This window comes from Colias eurytheme, chromosome 25, assembly GCF_061535395.1.
Source record: "Colias eurytheme isolate Ceu_HAF_F1 chromosome 25, ilColEury1 Martin Lab GWU primary, whole genome shotgun sequence".
Lineage (NCBI taxonomy): Eukaryota > Metazoa > Arthropoda > Insecta > Lepidoptera > Pieridae > Colias > Colias eurytheme.
This window is the reverse complement of record NC_143004.1, coordinates 7,036,303-7,057,115: the sequence shown is the minus strand read 5'-3', so window position 1 is coordinate 7,057,115 and position 20,813 is coordinate 7,036,303. Positions and strand designations below refer to the sequence as shown.

The 20,813-nt window shown below is 33.3% G+C and overlaps 2 protein-coding genes across 2 annotated transcripts in view; one reads left to right on the top strand and one right to left on the bottom strand.

Moving 5' to 3' along the window:
• Dpp10 (Dipeptidyl peptidase 10) overlaps positions 1-20,813 on the bottom strand; it is a 139,599-nt gene that overhangs the window by 61,952 nt on the left and 56,834 nt on the right. The window lies entirely within an intron of this gene.
• LOC149897732 (trypsin-6-like) lies at positions 8,540-20,333 on the top strand. The gene is made up of 7 exons (XM_090116038.1): positions 8,540-8,609; positions 10,148-10,204; positions 10,622-10,778; positions 15,221-15,317; positions 15,667-15,828; positions 17,143-17,265; positions 19,839-20,333. Exons 1-7 carry the CDS (start codon positions 8,540-8,542, stop codon positions 20,331-20,333), a joined length of 1,161 nt encoding a protein of 386 aa, XP_089972164.1.

Below are 20,813 nucleotides of genomic sequence, written 5' to 3'. Positions count from 1 at the left end.
TCATCCGCATAAAGATGGTATCGGCTATATATTATTTCCTTGGTGATATCGGCAGTATATAATATAAATAGAAGTGGACCCAAGATAGAGCCCTGTGGGACTCCTCTGGTAACATTTCTTTGATTAGAATATACAACCGAGCCATCCTCCTTGCGTATTGCTACCGTCTGATAGCGATTGCTGAGATAGCTATTGAACCATCCAACCGTTTCCTTGCCAAAACCATAAAACGACATCTTAGAAAGAAGCAATGGAATGTTAATCGTGTCAAAAGCTCTGGTGTAATCAAGAAAGACGATAACAGTGCTCATGCCCGAATCTTGCGCTGTCAAAATGTTGTCGACAACTTCAGTCAAAGCAGAGACAGTACCACGACCTTTCCTAAAACCGGATTGTAGGTCTGGTAATATTCCGTTCTGCTCCAAATACTGATAGAGTTGGTCGTGTACTATCCTCTCTATAACTTTTGACAGGCATGGGAGAATACTAATTGGCCTGAGATCCTTTGTCGTAACTGGATTTTCTTTTTTTGGTATTGGCTGCACAAGCGCTCTTTGCCAAAGTTCAGGAAATTTGTTTGTCCTAAATGATGTGTTTATAATGTGCGTTATAGCTGGCAGAGTTTTGGAAATCGTGAGTTTTATCATATCAAGCGATATGTCATCTACTCCTACTGCTTGTGATTTTAAGGTTTGTAAAGCCTTAAGAACAGTATTTTCAGTTACAGATTTAAATTTAAAACTGGACGTAGCGTCGCTGTATCGATGAAATTCATAGTAGGTAAGGCTTGAAAGGGCAGGTTGACTGTTTCCAGGAACATTAAGAAAATCATCATTTAGTTGATTGGGATCATTGAAATGTGGTGGTAGCTTGTTATCCTGTTTAGGCTTAATGACAACTTGTTCTTTAATATGTTTCCAGAGTTTTGGAGGATTGTTTATGTTATTATTAACATAAGTATCAAAGTAGGATTGCTTCTCTCTATGCAGGGCACTACTTACCAGTTTTTTTAATTCTCTGTAATATTCCTTATGTTTTGTGTCCTTACTTCTCCGGGCTACGACCTGTGCTTCATCCCGAGATTTCATCATCATTTTGATGTTATACGTCACCCAAGGATAGACCTTTCGTTTCAAGTACTTCACTTTCTTGGGGGCGTAATGATGAAAAATGAATTGGTTCAAACGGGAGCAAAACTAAAAATTTGAAATTTTCGGGAAAAACTGACTATCTTTGAAAGGCCACAGCTTAGTTGTTATAAGGTTTAGAGAGCTGCGGTTTGGCTTAAATTGTTGCAAATTTAATTAGCTTTGTAATTTTGTTAATTACCTATACTGCAAATGAAAAAGTATTATCCTTTTTATGATTTTATATGCCCTCAGTTTCAATTCTTTAAAAATCTATTTCTACCTTCTTTTTGTTTTTCAGATATTGTGAGTGAACTATTTGTCTCACAGACTTTGTTCTATGCTCTAATGAAAGAAAATTAAATGCACTACAACTTTATTATACGACCTTCTCATAGAACGAGCGGTTTTTGCCAATATTTTGCTTCAAACGGGAGCAAAACTAAAAATTTCAATATTTCGGGAAAAATGAACCATCTTCGAATGGCCACAGTTTAGTCGCTATAAGATTTAGAGAGCTTTAATTAGGCTTAAATTGTTGCAAATTTAATAACCTTAATTTATGTACTGAATCATACTTGTCGGAAACGCATAGTTTATGACTTTTAGAGCAAAAAGTGAAAAAAGTCCAAAATTTTAGCAGTTTATTATTTGCGTATAATCTTTTTTCCTACTTTCCCAAATTTTGTAATTTTGTTAATTACCTATCCTGCAAATGAAAAAGTATTATTCTTTTTATAATTTTATATGCTCTCAGTTTCAATTCTTTAAAAATCTAATTCTACCTTCTTTTTGTTTTTCAGATATTGTGTGTGAAATATTTGTTTCACAGACTTTGTTTTATGCTCTTATGAAAGAAAATTAAATGCACTACAACTTTATTATACGGACTTCTCATAGAACGAGCGGTTTTTGCCAATATTTTGCTTCAAACGGGAGCAAAACTAAAAATTTCAATATTTTGGGAAAAATGAACCATCTTCGAATGGCCACAGTTTAGTCGTTATAAGGTTTAGAGAGCTGCGGTTAGGCTTAAATTGTTGCAAATTTAATAACCTTAATTTATGTACTGAATCATACTTGTCGGAAACGCATAGTTTATGACTTTTAGAGCAAAAAGTGAAAAAAGTCCAAAATTTTCGCAGTTTATCACGTGGTGCGCAGCGAGCACAACTTTTTCGAAGTTGCAAATTGGGATTTACATCACCCTAACTGATCCAAACAACATACCAAAAATTCAAATCTACATCGTGCTTTGCGAATTTAATGTTAATTTCCACTGGCCTATTAGATGAGATTGCCGAGGAGTTGCACGCCGGAGAAGACCCAGGCGATATTATTTTATTTCCTCCTGATGATGGTGTGGTGACTGACGAAGATAGTGGAGATTTTTCATTTTTTAGTCGCATGTTTTGGTCACAAGTATAATGTCAAAATAGAACTTCCGTCTCTGGAGAAAATTGTGTATATGACGAGGAAGAACAAGTCGAAATACCGAAGATATTAGAAAGCTTCTGATGACATTATTACCGCCAAGTGGCATATCAACAGCATCGTTACCATCGTATCCAACTAACACGGATTGGATCCTATCATAAAAGTAGATCGCATTGGATTTGTGGATAAAAAACGGGTTTTGGCATAGAAGCAGCTTGCCAAAATGCATGGCTGATCAAAGGGCTGATGGAAACTAACTGGACCTACTACGATTTCCAGCGGAATGTGGCAACCGTAATTCTGCCTGGGGCGTTTCAGCACAAATGAGAGTGCCCACAGAAATGAGGAGTGCTGGAACTGCGGACGACCACTCGGCATTCGATTGCTCACAGCGAAGATGCAGGTACTATCACCAACGCACTAGAAAAATGTGCGCCAAGTGCAATATCGGTTTACTTCTAAAGTGTTGGTACATGTTCCACAAAAAATAAGTTATGTATTTTTTTTCTACTTGTTCATATAAATAAATATTATTATAATAAAAATCGATATTTTATTCCTACCAAAAAAAGAAAAGCCTCGTTAGTCCTTTAGAGTCCTAAGTTAAAACAATGCCCAGTGTCACCTGTAGGTGACACCCCCATAAAAAAAATGGGGGGTAGAATTAATTTTTTTGTTCTTTGTTTTTGTCTTCCCCAGATGTATCTAAACTATTTCAGTAAAAGAGAAATGCAAAATTGCTATTAACTTAGACATGGGAATTGAAGAGTTAAACGCGTAATAAATTTTAGATAATTGTTGCTTGCTGCTGGGAATAGACTTCACACGCTTCTTATTTATTTTTGCAATAAGTAAGAATTATTATGATTGTAGTTTTTAAGTAATATAGTCTTTTGGGAATGGTTTTATTTTTTTAACAACGTTATTTCACGTTTGTGCGGTAATAGAAGATTTTGTTTGTAAAGTTGACATAAATCATAATACCTACATATTTTATGAGGATTATCAAAATAAAACATGAGATATAAATACAATAATGATTATTCAGAAATTATATTTCATGAATGTTTACAAAAGATTTTTAATGAATATTTACAAAACGTGGATTGAAACAATAACAAAACCCAAACAACTTTAAGTGTTGTTATGAATTAAAAATCGTGGATATATTTTACTTGTTTTTTCATATTATTTGTACAATGAAGCATTATAAAGATAGAATACATTAGTACTATTGTATAAATTAAAGAAAATCACAAGCATAACATGAACTTAATATACGAAAGTAAACAGCTTGTTTTTCACACCTATTTACTACCAAAGAAACCTCTAATTATACTAGTTATTCTCATAGAATATAGCATAAACTAATAAACGATAAGATCTCAAATATAGCTTGTTTTTCACACCTATTTACAATGAAAGAAGCCTCTAATTATACTTGTTATTTTCCTGGAATAATTACTGTTTTCAGCATGATTGGCAGCCCTATAACACTAAACTGCGGGACATGGACATTATAATTACAAGCTGTTTCTGTTTCTTGTAACAAATGAGTTACTCTGCAATGCAGATGAACAAAATATAATACCCGAAATTCCTTTAACCCTTTCTTGCTTCGGGTTATGAATGCTACAATAATTTACGTGTTTTAAAGGCCGACATTTTGTGGGAGCATTTTAAATGTTTGTTTTAATTGCATGTTTTTTTTAAAGAAAAAAAGTGAGACAAGAAATCGGAGAAGAAATCATTTTCTTCTTTACCTCATACCTGTTTTAAGATATAAATATGTATAGGCATAATATAATTATTGTATGTTATTGACGATATTCTAACTAGAGTTCCGCCCGCTTTCAAAGAAAAACTCGCATAGTTCCCGTTCCCGTGGGATTTCCGGGAACGTTATCCTATGTGTTAATCCGAGTTACCCTCTATATGTGTGTTAAATTTCATTGTAATCGGTTCAGTAGTATTTGCGTGAAAGAGTAACAAACGCATTTATAATATTAGTATGACAATGTGGTAAAGGTTACTCTTAAGAAATGTTATAAGCTTAATTATGCATAATTAAATAATTATCTAAAGAAATAGGTATTGTCATCACATACTTTTATGTTTCCAAATCGCCATATGATAAAAAATATACCATCTGAAATATCGCGTATAAATTATGAAAAACGTCAAACATGATCAATTGCCAAGGGGTCTTTTAGACCTTGATAATTTTCACATAAGTAGGTATAGCAGGTGCGGGTTAAGGTGATTACGTTTCAACAAACGGGGATGATTTATGTCCCTTTTTTGGGACGGGTTAACAATGGACGAAGGGTTAATGGAAATTGTTTAAATAGTAAGCTGAATACAGTAAAATAGATTACTCGATTATGAAAGTTTTCGAGTTAGAATATTGGAATGGGTTAAGAATGAAATACATATAAGTATACTAATATTATAAAGAGGAAAGGTTTGTATGCATGTATGGTTTTCACGCATAAACTACTGGACCGATTTTGATGAAATTTGTCACTGATAATCTTTAGACCCTGAGAAAGAACATAGGCTACTTTTTATTGCGAAATGTGTACCACGGGCGAAGCCGGGGCGGACCGCTAGTCAATAATAATCGTAAATTAATTATTAGTGACATACATTAGCATCTCAGAAAATACAATGCCAACATTGTATATAAATAAAAAAGTTTCGAAATTACGTTTGAAAAAAGGTAAGAATAAAAGTCTATATTGTTATGGCTTCTCTCTGTAAAAGCTTCCTTCCGAACCTATGCTCCCCTTGACGATATAATGATCTGCCATATTAAAAGATTCTTGCAAATCAAAGCCAAGACAATTCAAGGTATCATCTTATCTTCACAAGGATTCTCATGACTTTTTTCTACCTACCGCACATAATGTGAAAAATATTTATGTATATTTAATATTCATCATTTCTGCAATTTAATATCGAAGCGATTAGATATAATAATAACATAAATCATTGCGAACAGAATTTTTTTAAATAATACAAGAATACGTCCTATTACATTTCATTTATAATTTATACGCTAAAGTATTTTAAGTACACGTATAAAATTATTTTAACCGCTATACCCTTCTCGTAGTTAGTAAGGTTATTGTGGTACGTACACAATTAATTTATTTTATAAATGATATTTTGATTAGATATTGCTATACATCGACTGAAAAATAATTGCTGTTATGGAATATTTAGATTTATAATGTACATAATATGACGTTATACAGACCGGCCCTATATCCACCTATTATGTCCCTTTCCACCTTTATTATCTATTAATGTTAATTCATTGAGATAATATTACTATACGTATGGAGGAGACACCAAAAACAAAATCTGTGCGCCATTTTTTTGTTCTAACTAAGTTTTAAAAATTATTATCTAGTTAGGTTCTTACCGATGAAAGTTATTCCTTTGCACATTTCCGTATTATTTGTGCAATATCGTAACACACACGAAGGCATATTTGATGCGTTTCACTTTAAAACCATTAAAAAAACCGCTCAACATACGTCATGTGGCGTATGTTGAGCGGAACATAAGTGATGTAGGCGGTGTCGTCTCCATATATGTATATCTCAATGTGTTAATTTTTCATCAAAGCTTCATAATATTACAGTTCTGAAATAAGTTAATAATCTTAGCATGTCGATTAATACGAGATGCTCACACATATTTTTTTATATATTTGACAAATTATGCAAGCACCATTATCAGTCGATTCACCCAACAATGTCACCAAAAGTACCAGGAAAACATAACCGTAAAAGACTCATTGACTTAATAGCCTCTCCCGAGCGCTAATAGTCTGTTATCTGAACAAGTGCCCTTTATCAGCCTTATGCGTTATTGGGTCAGGACGTAAGTAGGTTTATGGCTATCTCGTCTCGGCTCACTGACGTATAAAATGCACTGTGTTATGGTTTTATTTTATGGGTAAAAATACGATCTACTTACCACTTAAAGTCCCGTTTAGATAATTCTAAAAAAATCATAATTAAACATTACACTAAGCTTGTCATACCAATTGCTAGAAGTAAATCTAAGTGTAGACGTAGTGCCTGGTTGTGATTCAGCTATAATAACGCGACAGTAATTATATTTTGACTAATGACCCCACCCTATATAATGCATTAGCAAAATCAATCAAATGTTGATGCGTCATTAGTTTTGAGTGTGTAAGAACAATTAACATATTCGAAAACTTTCTACTTTATATTAAAACATTAGTAGGTACTTGAGCGCTTTAAAGCCACTTTTTGCAATGATACTAATAGTAAAAATTGGTAATATTTTTACCAGAAGAAGCATTTAAAGTCCCATTTTGCAAAGAACATTGTCGCATACTTCGTCGCGGCCTTTCAGAGTCTCCATTATGTTGTCAATAAGAAGTTTATAACTTGGCCGAGTCACGCGACGCTTTCATGTTCTTAAAACAGCTACATTGTTGTTGACAAAACATTTTAGCTTGAAGGAAAACATCACGTGTGCAGAGCTAAGAACGTGTCGACCTTCAACTAAAACATGCTTAGAATATGCTTATGTACATATAATTAGCCTAGTCTAAAGGGAAGCTTCTGATGTACTAATTATAGACACTATTCAAAACTGCTTTTGAAAAAGTTGTAGTAGAAAAACATAGGCTTATAAAAATACATTGAAAATGTTGTTAGTATCATGTCTCTTTCACTGTCAAGTAATTTTACATAAAGATGAAGGAATATAATGATTACAAAACATTCAAGAAACCAAAATTATAAATTCGTGGATATTATAATTTTGGTAAAAAGTATATATAAGTAGAGCAGATACTGGCACTAGACTTTATCAAGCCTGAATCATTGAGACTGCTTCTGATTTCCAAAAAAACTTGTCTGAAAATTATAAGATATTAGAAATATTAATAAATAAATAAATACGTTTAAATGTGTTGGCTAGATATAACAATTCTTTGCGAAAATTTCCCGAACACATTAGCACGAAGTATCAAATTCATATTCACATTATTTAGTTTCAAAAATAAACGTAATAACGCCACGCAATCTTATTACGTTTCTAAAGAAACAAATTACCGTAATACAAATATAATAACACTGTAATATGAACATATTACGTGTACGGAATAAAACATCGCAGGGAATGGACATTATGGTTGGAAAACATTTTCAAAGGGCGTTCTCGCCGGGGACCCTGCATTTTTTATGTCGCAAAATGTAAAGGAAATATTTCTGATTTGTTACTGGAAAACTGTAAATTCTTTATACCGTTTTGTTGGGCTTTAATATTTTAGTTGGCTTTTGTGTTTTTTGTACTGTGATACAATATAACATTCGAGCCATTTGTTCAGTAATACTAGCAAACGTATAAAGTGATTTCTATACCCTATACTCTACAGTCTACACAAAAAGGTTAATCGGAATGTAAATGCGTTATTCTCTTTTATTAAATATTTTTATTATTATAATATGGTCAGTAGTTTATGTAAAAGAGTTGGTATCTCTAATAAATAAAATTAGTGTTTATGTGCGTTACGCTCAGACTCGATTCAAATAAAAATCGGTAATTTTTTGTAACTTAAATTAAAATATAGATCTTCTTATTTGTCGTGTGCAACCCATCCTTGACCTGTAGACAAAGTAACAATTACAAAACGATAACGAAGTTAGAAATCGCAAAAATGTATGGGATTGACATACGCCGCGTTAGATCACGTGGTCTATCTAATGTCAATCCCATACATTTTTGCGATTTCTAACTTCGTTATCGTTTTGTAATTGTTACTTTGTCTAAGGCCCCTTATCTTTCAACCATATATATAATTTCTAATAAAATAAACCATACTATGAATATTCTAGTCAAACTCCAATCAAGCCAGTCTATTCATTCCTAACTCTATGCCAAGGAAACAAAGGCAGGCGCTATTTCCTTCACAACACTCTACGATGTTGTTACGTGCACTGTGCTTGTGTGCGTGCGTGTATGTGTGTGTGGCTGAAAGCGACGATGATACAGGTGAAATTGAGTTTCTTTACGTTGAATTAATTGTTTTTTATGTATGTTCGAATAATACGCAACGCAAGAAGAAGGGTTTCTATTGATTATTAAATTGAAAAAATCTTTAATATAAATAAATTATATCTGGGTACAGAAATTCCACCGTCTTGAATTAAGAAAATCGATAATCAATCGATAAAAAAATGAGAAATGTTTATGTAAAAAGTAATCACTACTATAATATGGGAAATTCGTTTAAAATAGGTAGGTATATTTTATACTGTAGGTATCTGTCTTTTTAACTGCGTTAATTAGTAAAAAATTATCATAAAAAATGCCTTAAGAAACCGGGATTGAATTTTTCATTCAAAAATAATTTACTATTTTCATAGAGTTTTAAAATAATTAACGTTTCACTAAATTTTCCTGTTCTTTATAAATTAATTCTACGTTATTTACATAAAACTTGCAGCCATGTTAAAATAACTCAAGTATAAGTTTATTTCTCGTTTTCTAGACCATTGGTGTTTACGAGGATATAAAACGATGACGTCACCAGTGCTCTCAAATCACTGTTTATGCTAAAAGCTAAAAAACACTCGTATACAAATACCACAATCATAAATAATGGATTAATCTCGTTTATGATTTATAAATAGGAATTTGAATATTTTGCAGGATTATTCAACAATATCGTAGACAAATTATTTAAATATCAAAATTTCGCATAAATTTTATATACGTTTGAATTGCAGTTTATTTTAACATTAGTAGTACATACGATTTTGGTAGTTTTTTAAGTAAAAGTATAAAAAAAATAAGAAGAACATTATCGTTAGGCGGGATATTGTAAAATTTTCCTACAGAGGTAAAGTTCAATGTTTTCAATAAAAAATAATGGCTGTTATTCAAGCCTGAAGAGTGAAGGATTCATTAATTCGCGAATTTTCTTTTAAGAAATCTCCAGCATTAATACTGGGGAATAATGAGTAATAGATATTGATAGCGAATTGATGATTGTCTGTCTGTATTTATATAACTTCGATCCTACAGAAGCTATTTGATTGAAATTTCATACCCTAATTAGAATACTTTTCACATCCTGTGTTATTAAGCTATTGCATAGCTTCTATCGCGGGCCTTGAGCGCGGGGACGTAATCCAGAATTTCCGTAACAAAAAACCTCACACTCCCCACTCCGACGGGCGCGGAGGTGTGGCTTGAAGGCATAGCATGCAATAGCTTTACCGCGGCAGTCCCCGAGTGCCACACGTATTTTTTTTTGGTTCTAACACAATCAGAAGCTTAATTATTTTGCTTCAACGAAAAATATTTTATTATATGCTAATGAAAATATGAACGAACAAACAAGCTAAATTAAACTTTTGCGAAAACTTATTTATATTCTGTTAATTTCCACTCAAATATCACAAAACAAGACTCATTTGCCACACACTATACTTATTTACCTATACGTACTTTGGTAATCTCTGTTTATTCAAGTAACATACGTAGGTATATCTAACATATCATATATTTCGGGTTTTAATTCTCAGGTGAGCGAGATGATAGCGGCGAGTACAATGTAACAAAAACATACACACAGACAAGGGGTGAGTTGTCGAGATAATCGCATAAGCCGCTTATAACGAAATGAGCGGTGAAACTAGGAACCCTTGGGTTTAGGTTGGATGTAGTAGAACGTTTGTGTCGTGAATATAATATCTATCAATATGTGCATTATTATTGTACATAGATATTGGCTTGTATGGTACCTATGAACTTATAAAGTGCTGAAACGATTTGAGTTTGAGAAAATTCTTTCAGTTCTAGAAGGCTAAATTATGTAATTAAAGTTTTTATTCCGGAATAAATAGATTAAATTCATTATATCTATATCTAATTAAGTACCTAATTATTTATTATCTATACAAAATTTCACCTTAGCTTGAATCTTGTCTTCATTAAAAGTAGTCATATAGGATTAAAATGAACTAATTGCTATCATTATTTAATAAATATTTATCCAGGCGATCTTGAAGACAGCGAAGAGCACATAGGCGCGGCTGTGACGCAAGTTTACAAGCACCCTTACGCGGCGTCCTTGCTGAAAAACGACAGCTATGTTTGCAGCGCGGTTGTACTCAATACCTACTGGCTCTTGACGCTTTCTAAGTGCTTTGACTCGTGAGTAAATAGCCTAAGTTTGGATTTTACTAGATAAATTAATGTTATGTTATTGGACATGTTTTAAACATTGATTGAATTCAAGATTGAATTAATCGATTGACGTTGACGTGAAATTAATTTTGTTTATTCAGAATTTTTTCCATGTGTTTACGTAAACAAAAAATAACCAGTGGCATGACATTTTATTAATCTTTATCATTGAAAATGATAAAATAATTTTGTGTTTATAGCGTGTATGGAAAATGGTATCTGTTATGCATAAGGCCATAGCGCGGAAAATTAGAATTTTTGAAGAAAAACAATGAAAAGCTTTTGTTATTGCTTCTATATTAAAAAATATTTTAACTTATTAACATTTACAACTAATAACCGAAAAAAAATCAGGTCGTCTCATCGTGTTCTTCTTATTTAAATAAGCTGATGCATTGTTATGGCATTGTATGTGCATTTTATTGATATTTATGTTTACTTATAATATGTGTTTGTGGTTAGTAAAGATATAGCTTTGTGAAATAATTTCTCTTCCTTCTAAAACTGTACTTAAATACAATCCTACAACAAAATGAGAGGTTCCGTTCACTCGTTTGTGAACCACCTGTAATTAGTACCGCAAAATTAAACTTTTCACCATTGAGTCACAGCCTGTTGCCACTTACATAATTCAGCTTTGTAATTATGAGGTTAACCGGGGAAATTTTGCTGATGGCAAGGAGTTTTAACCTATTGCATAGATTGACCGCCTCCTTGGTACAGTGATTGGCGCATGAGCGTAGCACCGAGGGGTCCTGGGTTCGATTCCCGGTGGAGACGAAGAAAAAAAAGATGTCTCGGTTTGGCAGGACACAGAAGGCTGATCACCTACTTGTCCCTAAAGAAAATCGATCAGTGAAACAGATGTATAATGCATCTGCCCCTTACCCCACTAGGGGACATGGGACTTTACACATAGCTTTTATACCGAATGTAAAAATTCCGTAACGAAAACACCTAACACCCCACCCTCCAACCGGCACAGCGATGCGATGCTATGCAATAGCTTTACCGCGGCAGTCCTCGAGTGCCACACGTATTTTTTTAATTATTAAATTGTACAAGTGAATACAGATTTTATTATATAGATTCGATACTAGACATTGACTATGTACCACTACCCAATAAAAATCCTTAAAAACAGCTAAAGAGGCAGTTTGCAGGTCAAGAGGAGATTTAAAAAAAAATATAAAAAAACAACCTGAACGTAAATGGTTCTTTGTTTCATTTATTCACGCGGCAAATCAATGTAATATCATTTGCATGTTAAAAACATTACCTCGTTCGTAATTGGAAAATGTATCAATTTTCTAAGTTACAGTTAAGATTTAACGACCGACGATTTTGAGGCCGGGACTCCACCAAAGCGGAGACGAGACGAGCGGAGAGGAGATGTTTTTTAAACAACCAATAGAATTGAGTTATTGACACGTCTCCTCTCCGCTCAGCTTCAGTGGAGATCGCTGTGCGGAGATGTGTAATATTTGTATGTCGCGATGGAAGCGGAGATGTGAGCTGTGCGCGGATGACGCCCAGTGGAGACGAGAGATGTGAGCGGCGTGCAGTGAGCGATGTCACCCTCCCCCCTCTCGCCCGCTAGCAACCCGCAGAACCCCGCGCGAACCCCGAAACATCTCTTCTCGCACAGCACACAGCACACCGCACACATCTCCTCTTTGGTGGAGTCCCGCGAGCTGAAAAACATCTCTTCTCGCACAGCACACAGCACACCGCACACATCTCTGCTTTGGTGGAGTCCCGGCCTGAAATATTTTATTCCCCAAGTTTTATTATAATGCGATTTTGTAGTAAATAGCTTACAAATATTTATTCTATATATTTTAAAAAGAAAGTAAGCGATCGTTTGATCTTTTCAAAAGCTCTTATGACCTAAAGCCCTAAGTCAGGGTCGAGACCTCTTTAGCCCGGCTTATCGACGTTGAAAGAAAGAAAGAAAGAAAGAAAGAAACATTTATTTGACTCCACAATATAAAATTTAAATTAATAATGAAAACACAGATAACAAGCAGTTTCAAACAAATAAAACTGTTAAATAAACGATAAACAAGTACTTAAACAATTAAAATAACAATAGGTAACAAATTAACAAACTTATTAATACAATAAAATAAAAATAAAATAAAATAAAATAAATGTGAGAAAAAGTAAGTGGAGCCAAACCAGGTAGCCACTCAGTATATGTTGCGACACAGTTGCAACACTGATTTTCAGTGGCCCCTCTCTGTAGTGATTGGAGCGGCAGTACGTTCGCAAATATATATTTTAATTAGAACATGTAAATAAAAAACACACGATATACATACACATAAATAAAATTCACATTTTTCAACAATAACAATACACAATAAAGTAATATCCAGATAAAATGATAATATACCTACATAATATAAAATACGCTAAGACCTAATGAGAAATACGCAACTAAGGTTGGATTTTGAACTCCTGTAACAGGTATTTTTTATATTTAATTTTAAAAGAGTTTAATGTGTTGGAGTTTAATATAGGTGGTGGAAGATTGTTCCAACACTTAGTTGCAGAATATTTGAAACTTCCCCTGAAGGCAATTGTGAAACTCCACACTCCACGTTGCATAACCTTAAATGTTTTAACTTTTAATTAAAAGCTACTCTGTTAAAAAGCGGTGACTCCAAAGTTTTAATATTAATATCTGAATCCTACTTCCTTCCTACTAGTAATATTATAAATGCGAAAGTTTGTGAGGATGAATTTATATGTACGTATGTTTGTTACTCTTTCACGCAAATACTACTGAACCGATTACAATGAAATTTAGCACACATATAGAGGGTAACTTGGATGAACATAATAGGATAAGTTTTATCCCGGAAATCCCATGGAAATGGGAATCATACGGGTTTTCCTTTGAAAACGTGGACAAAGCCGCCGGCGGAAAGCTAGTATAATATATATGTATCTTTTTATTATAAACAGCACATAATTGTTTGTGTTTCAATGAAATCTGTTTTCTCCCTTTGTTTCTAAGACCAAAAGTTAAGTTTAAATCTTACGAACAATGTTAAGGTCAAACACATTTCCTAGAAGCCCTATTGTTTCAAAATATTTGTAGGTACTTCATTTTAGTAGTTTCTGTGTATTCGAATCCATTTCAGAAGTAATTCAGTGGATTACGTTGTTTATTATGATTCTCTTGTTGTTTGGTCTCAAAATAATAAATAATAAAGGAACGGCATGTATGTACAAGTAAAATTATATAAAGTTTAAATTTGTTACAAGCGTGGCAACTTGTAGATAGCATTAACAAAATTACAATTCGATTCCCATTATAACCCGACCATTATAAAGAGACCCTCGTCACGACATATTTTGAATGTACGGCATGTCATTGTCAAATGGTCGTATCCTTTGGCAAGGACCCACTTCATGCTTTTACATATTTTACAATGAACGTTACTTTTCTGCTTTAATTCGATAAAAAGTTCCCCTCTTTTATATGTATGGTCAGCAACCAAATTCGATTGTCATGTAATGCTTGTAAAATGTGAAAATTTAAATATGTACTTCGATATATTTGTGCTTTATAGGCATTGGTATCCATAAGGATTTTTAAAATATTTGTATTTGAAATAATAAAATAAAATAATAATATATAAATCTCGTGTCACAATGTTTGTCCTCAATGGACTCCTAAACCACTTAACCGATTATAATAAAATTCGCACACCATGTGCAGTTCGATCCAACTTGAGAGATAGGATAGTTTAAACATGTAGGTACCACGGGCGAAGCCGGGGCGGACCACTAGTAAAATAATAATTCTGAATTATTTCAAACGAAAACCATAGAAGTTTATCTGTTGTGGTAATTTAAACCTTATTTTGTAAAGTTTTAGGTCGTTATTTCATATTGAAAACCAAAGCTCAAAGGCATGTCCACCCAAATATTGCCTACTGGCGACGCATTAAGGCTACTTATTTTACCTGTCTTCCTGTCTATATGTCCATCACAGGCATTCTTTGAGCTCTATACAAAGGTCGCTATAAGAAAAAATAAATAATATCAAACAAAGGCTTCAGTAAAAGGTTTTAGAGGCTTCGATGGTTTTTTTTTTACTTCTTTGAAACTCGGACTCAAAGAAAAATGTTATAAGGCCTCTTGTTGTTTTATTAAAATTGGAAATTCTTACAAAACAGAGTGAGTAAAATAACACTAGCTGCGCTTCGCGGTTTCACCCGCATGGCTGCGCTCCTGTTAGTTTTAACCACAGAGTTTTAACGTAATGATATATAGCCTTTAGCGAATTTTTCAAATCGGACCAGTAGCTCCCGAGATTAGCGCGTTCAAACAAACAACAAACTCTTCAGCTTTATAATATTAGTATATATCAAAACAATGGTATTCCATTCCAGGATCGTAATATCGTCATATGTGAGCCACAAGTATTTGGGCAACTACACAATACGCACCGGCAGTAACTATAACAACAAGGGTGGGACTATCTCTAAGGTATGTATCTACTATCTACTGTTTTATGCAAAAGCAAGTGTGTAGAATATTTAAATGCAAATACTAAATTTAAATATATTAAAGTTTATGTGTAATTTTATACTTCGAAGCAAAGCGAATTTGAAGAGAAAATTCCTACAGTTATGTAACGAATACATTTTCCATCGTTACCAAGATTTTAATTCCAAACCACGTATGACATTCGCGAATAAACATACCAAAGAAAATACTATAAAGCCTCCAAAAGCCGAAAATTTGATATCATTTGTTTACATTATATAGGGTAATGATTTTCAAGAATTCGATATTTTCCATCATAAAAATATAGACATTGATCCATCTTTTCCAGATAAAGATGCTGATAAACAACTTCGATTTCAAAGTGTCCGCTGTGAAAGTGACGTCACAGCTGATGTTCGACGACAGGGTTGACGCTGTCAACTTGCCCAGCGTGGATGATGATGAAGCTCTGGGATATCTAGCTTCTATAGTGGCATGGACACCGTCGGGAGTAAGTATTCTGATACTAAAGTTTATAGTGTTAGGAAGGTTGGAAAGGATCAACGCAAAAGCTACTAACACGGTGTTGGACATTGTATCGAAAATAAAAATCTATATTAGGCGCGCCTAAGTGACAAAGGTCATTTTTTTAATTAATCAGCTCTTGCACTGCGATATTTATTTGTTAACGTCTAGGATCTAGAACCTCGGTCTGAATATTAAAATGCCTTTCCAACAAGTTTTCTTTCCATGAAGCAAGAATGGCACGGTAGTTAATAACATAGTTGTCAGAAATCAAAATGATTTTGGTAATTAAGCGTTAGAAAGATTAACAACAAAATTATTGAGGTGCCTAGGAAGTAAACAAAATGCCATCAAATTGAATAGAAGTTATCAACAGATGTTTTCTAAAGGCACAATACGAAACCTGGTAACGTCAGATGCCATTGATGGAGATGGCACTTTGAATAAGCCGATCTCGATCTGATATAGACGTTAATAAAACCCAGGATTCCAAACCTTTCTCGCCGTAAATCCCCTATTTTACAATGGTCATAAAATGTCCATATGAACGTCAAATACCAGAGGCGGGGGAATATAATGCGCAAGGAATCAGGGCTTTTATGAATCTTGGTGTTGTGCGTTTTATATATCATATGGAACTTGAGTTTAGTGTTTAAAAGTGCATGTGAAATTAAGAGCATAGCCTGAAGGTATACAAAGTTGTAGTTACGATAATAACTGACGTAAAAGATGAGTGACTGCAGGTACATCGTAATAAATATAGTTTAGAAAAACTAAAAAATATGCTTTAAACATGTTATTTTAGATTTCTATGGCTTTAAATCAAAAATTCAAGTCTAAAGGAGTCGGTTACATACAAACATAACGATAAAGATAATAATGGTGTTTAAAATATCCAGTTCAATATTGTCACAGACTTTTGCGAACAATAAACGAAATGGAAGCCACATGACATATTATTACATAATCAAGCATCGTTGTTGCATAGCTTTATATCATACATCATTTTAGGCAATTATTTTATACCCATTGGGGACTTGTCTGTGGCTATTTACAATTTGTTTACATGTTTAATTAAAACGCAAATTCATTAAAAGCTAAATGATAAATCAGATTAACTTTAATAAGAAAATGTTGCTTTCAATTCTCGATTAAAACAAATGTGATTTTAATTACTATTAGGTACCTTACCACAGTTTCATTCATATTTTAACAAACTTAATATGTAAGGTGTTGATTTTTCATATACACTACTAACAGTAAAAATGTACAATGATAACACGTATTCATTCATTTTCAGCACATACGGGTAGTGAATGCGCCAGTTATAGACTCCGCAATCTGCCAGCCGACCACAAAGCTGCTACCAGGGCATTATATTTGTGTAGGAGGTGTGCAGGATCCTAACCGCCATTTTTGCCGGGTATGTACTTCTTATTCATATTAATGCTTGTTTGTACAAGGATGGTGCAAGCTGATATTTTTCATTTCTGAACTTTGATTATTTTTTTTCCTATACATTGTTATCTTTAAATGTCAATATAATGTGTAAATTGTTAGGTAATTTAATCAGTTTCTTATATAATAATGTACTTAATTTATTTATATTTAGCCTATAAATAAATTATATAGGTACATAATTTCGTCCCAGTCATAAAAAATAATTATAAGTTTGACGTCCAAAATTTTCCTGGCAAATCTCCACTCATCGATCCTTTCAAAATTAAAATTCAGTTAGCAAACAACACGAAAATATCCTAACCTCATAACCGAAAGGTACGCGATAAAGCAAATAGTAAACACGCAAGAATTAATATCAATCAAAATCCATATGTAAGCGAAGCATTTTCGCTGCGTCAGGGAATATTCATACCCGCGATATGAAAGCTAACAACTCCTAAAATTTAATATCTGATATGTAAAGAGCACGTAATCCATGATATTTGCTCCTTGAAAATGCTTTAGCGTAATACGGTTTGATTTTATGATTTCACGTGTATTCCATTTATTGAACGTTCTGTGATTGGCATTATAAGTTAGATTTACTAAGTGATTTCATGTTGTACTTTCATAAAATGGTAAAAATTTTACTTCTTGCTTACATTTCTTCTTATCTATACATATATAATAATAAATCTGTAGAAGGGTCAATTCTGTACATTGAAAATATTGAAAAAATAAATAGCAGGGGGTGTTACTGGATCGATACCAAACCCAAATATGTGATTAAAAAAAATTTTGTCTGTCTGTCTGTCTGTCTGTATGTGAAGACATCACGTGAAAACTAACGGTTCGATTTCGATGAAACTTGGTATAATTATACCTTATTATCCTGGGCGTAAAATAGGATACTTTTATCCTGAAAAAATACGTAGAAAAAAATTAATCTTAATTTTTCAGTTTTATCCATAGACGTTGTTCTGTAGAACCGCGAACACACGTTGCGTATTATTATAAGCCTAGCCGTATTTGGGTCCAATAGATATTTATAAGATGTCATTGTGAGTTACTCAAAATGGAGAAATAAACCACCCACGCCAAGACCGAAATCCGCGCGGACGGAGTCGCGGGCGGAAGCTAGTAAAGTATAAATTTATAAATGTAATAAAATAGTTCAGCATATCCGGTATTTAATTTGAAGACCCCAGTACACTAAATATCGATCGATCAATCGATCTATCAATCGATCAATCATTCGATCAATCAATCAATCAATCAATAATCGATCAATCGATCAATCAATAATAGATCAATCGATATATCGATCGATCAATCGATCAATCAATCGATCAATCAATCGAAATCGATTATTGATTGATCGATTATTGATTGATTGATCGATCGATTATTGATTGATCGATTATTGATTGATCTATTATTGATTGATCGAATGATTGATCGATTGATTCGATTCGATTCGATTCAATTGATCGATCAATCGATCAATCAATCAATCAATCAATCAATCGATCAATCAATTAATCGATCTATCAATCAATCAATCAATTAATCGATCGATCGATCAATCAATCAATCAATACATTCACAATACTTTAGGGGAAATATTTATAAACAACAATGTTTGATATTTTTGCGATGAATTGTTTTAACTTTTAAATATATTTATTGAATAACTACTAGATAAGTAGGTAAATAGCTTGGAAAACTCTTTTCAATCAGGACATCCTTTATAACAGTTTACAACCTATTCTATGACCTACGGAATATACCCTTTAAAATGTAAAAAAGAAATCGATCCTTATCCGATTATTTCATTATATTATAGAACTTTATAATATTAAAGTACATACCTATATTGTTTACAATATTAAATAGTGAATGGATATGAATGTGATTTTTGTGTCAATTTCACGCAAAATCAACACAGTCGTTATGAATAAAATTTGCTATGCAGATTGATTGGAATGAAATAACCATTGGCCGTAAATAGATAACACGTTCCGTTCTAAATTTCTGATACAATGTTTATTTTATAATTATGTAATATTATGCTCATCTATCTATACTTTCTATAATAATATTATAAAGCTGAAGAGTGTGTTTGAACTACTGGTCCGATTTGAAAAAAATAGCCCATTTATCGAGGCTGCTATGCGCTATGATATTATCATCGCGCTATAAGACCAACAGGAGCGGAGCCACGCGGGTGAAACCGCGGGGCGCAGCTAGTCCTAACTAAATTTATAAAATAGGGATTTATTAACTGATTTACTAAGGTAGAAAACTTTAGAATAGATAAATTTGAATAATGCAGAGAAATTTCAGCAATACTATCACTATAATAAATCACTATAATAAATGTCTTGAAAACGAGGAAACAAAAACATATCCTTATTTTTTACTGTTATTTGTTAACGTCATTTCGCTACGAAAATAGTCGCCTAATGTCCCTATTGGGTCGTATAAAACATTAAAGCGATAATAAATCATTATAACAAAAGACGAAATGTGTAATGAAATATTTCCCATCCACAGAAGGACAACGGCGGTGCCGTAATACAGAACAACACTCTAATCGCTGTCTCCGCTTTCCTTCACACCTGCGCGCTGTACACAAAAACACACGCCTTCCCGAAAAGCGCTAGTTTCGCTAGATGGCTCGACAGCGTTATATGGGATGAAAACAATCGACCTACATTCACTACGAATGCTCCTACAACACAGACTACTGTTATAACAAATGCTACAGAGACGGTAGATAGAAGCCCATACTTTGGCGATCCTAGGAAGTTCATGTTAACACTACCGTATGATCCTGTGAATGTTCCCTTAGAGCCAGCAGAAGATAACTCGGTGATACCAAGAATGAGTCTGTACGAATCTTACCTTCACAACTTGGCTATGGCCAGATCATCGACACCGCAGTCTTCAACATTGATAGACGAAAAGAAGAAATGGTTTGAAAAGTTCGGCAAGACGCTGCTCATGAAGCAGATGTATCCGAAGAGATATGAATATGATTATAATTAATGCATTATCACATCTAATTTTGATATTTACCATCAATTTAAATTCTATTATGATTTATCAGATAATATCAATAATATATTATGCATAAATTGTCTTTATTTTTACTGTACAACATCTATCCTTTTCAATTTTTAAATGTTATCACCGCCTACTGCATCTACATTGCATTATTTATTGGTCAATGTTACCCATTTTGTATCCGTTAATAAAATTCATTCATGCCAACTTATGAATATTTAATGCATTAGTGAGACAATCTTCATTTAGAACAAATGAACAATGTTACCAGGCAACAAACAGGGACACTACCGGAGTTTACAGGAAGCCTCAACACCAAACTTTGTCCCTACAAGTAAAGTCCTAAACCGCTTGTTTTTAATTAATTTCCTTACTCCCTTTGTTTACAAATATAAATTACAAATAGATTCAACTCATCTACGACATTCATCTGTTTACTTGGAATTACGCTGAGTCATAACA

What these genes read in the sequence shown, in the direction of transcription:
- LOC149897732 (XM_090116038.1), top strand. Translation starts at nt 8,540, where the DNA reads ATGTTGTTACGTGCACTGTGCTTGTGTGCGTGCGTGTATGTGTGTGTG. An exon ending in TGAAAGCGACGATGATACAG is followed by an intron (nt 8,610 to 10,147) that starts GTGAAATTGAGT and finishes TTTAATTCTCAG; the next exon opens with GTGAGCGAGATGATAGCGGC. An exon ending in CTAACCGCCATTTTTGCCGG is followed by an intron (nt 17,266 to 19,838) that starts GTATGTACTTCT and finishes TCCCATCCACAG; the next exon opens with AAGGACAACGGCGGTGCCGT.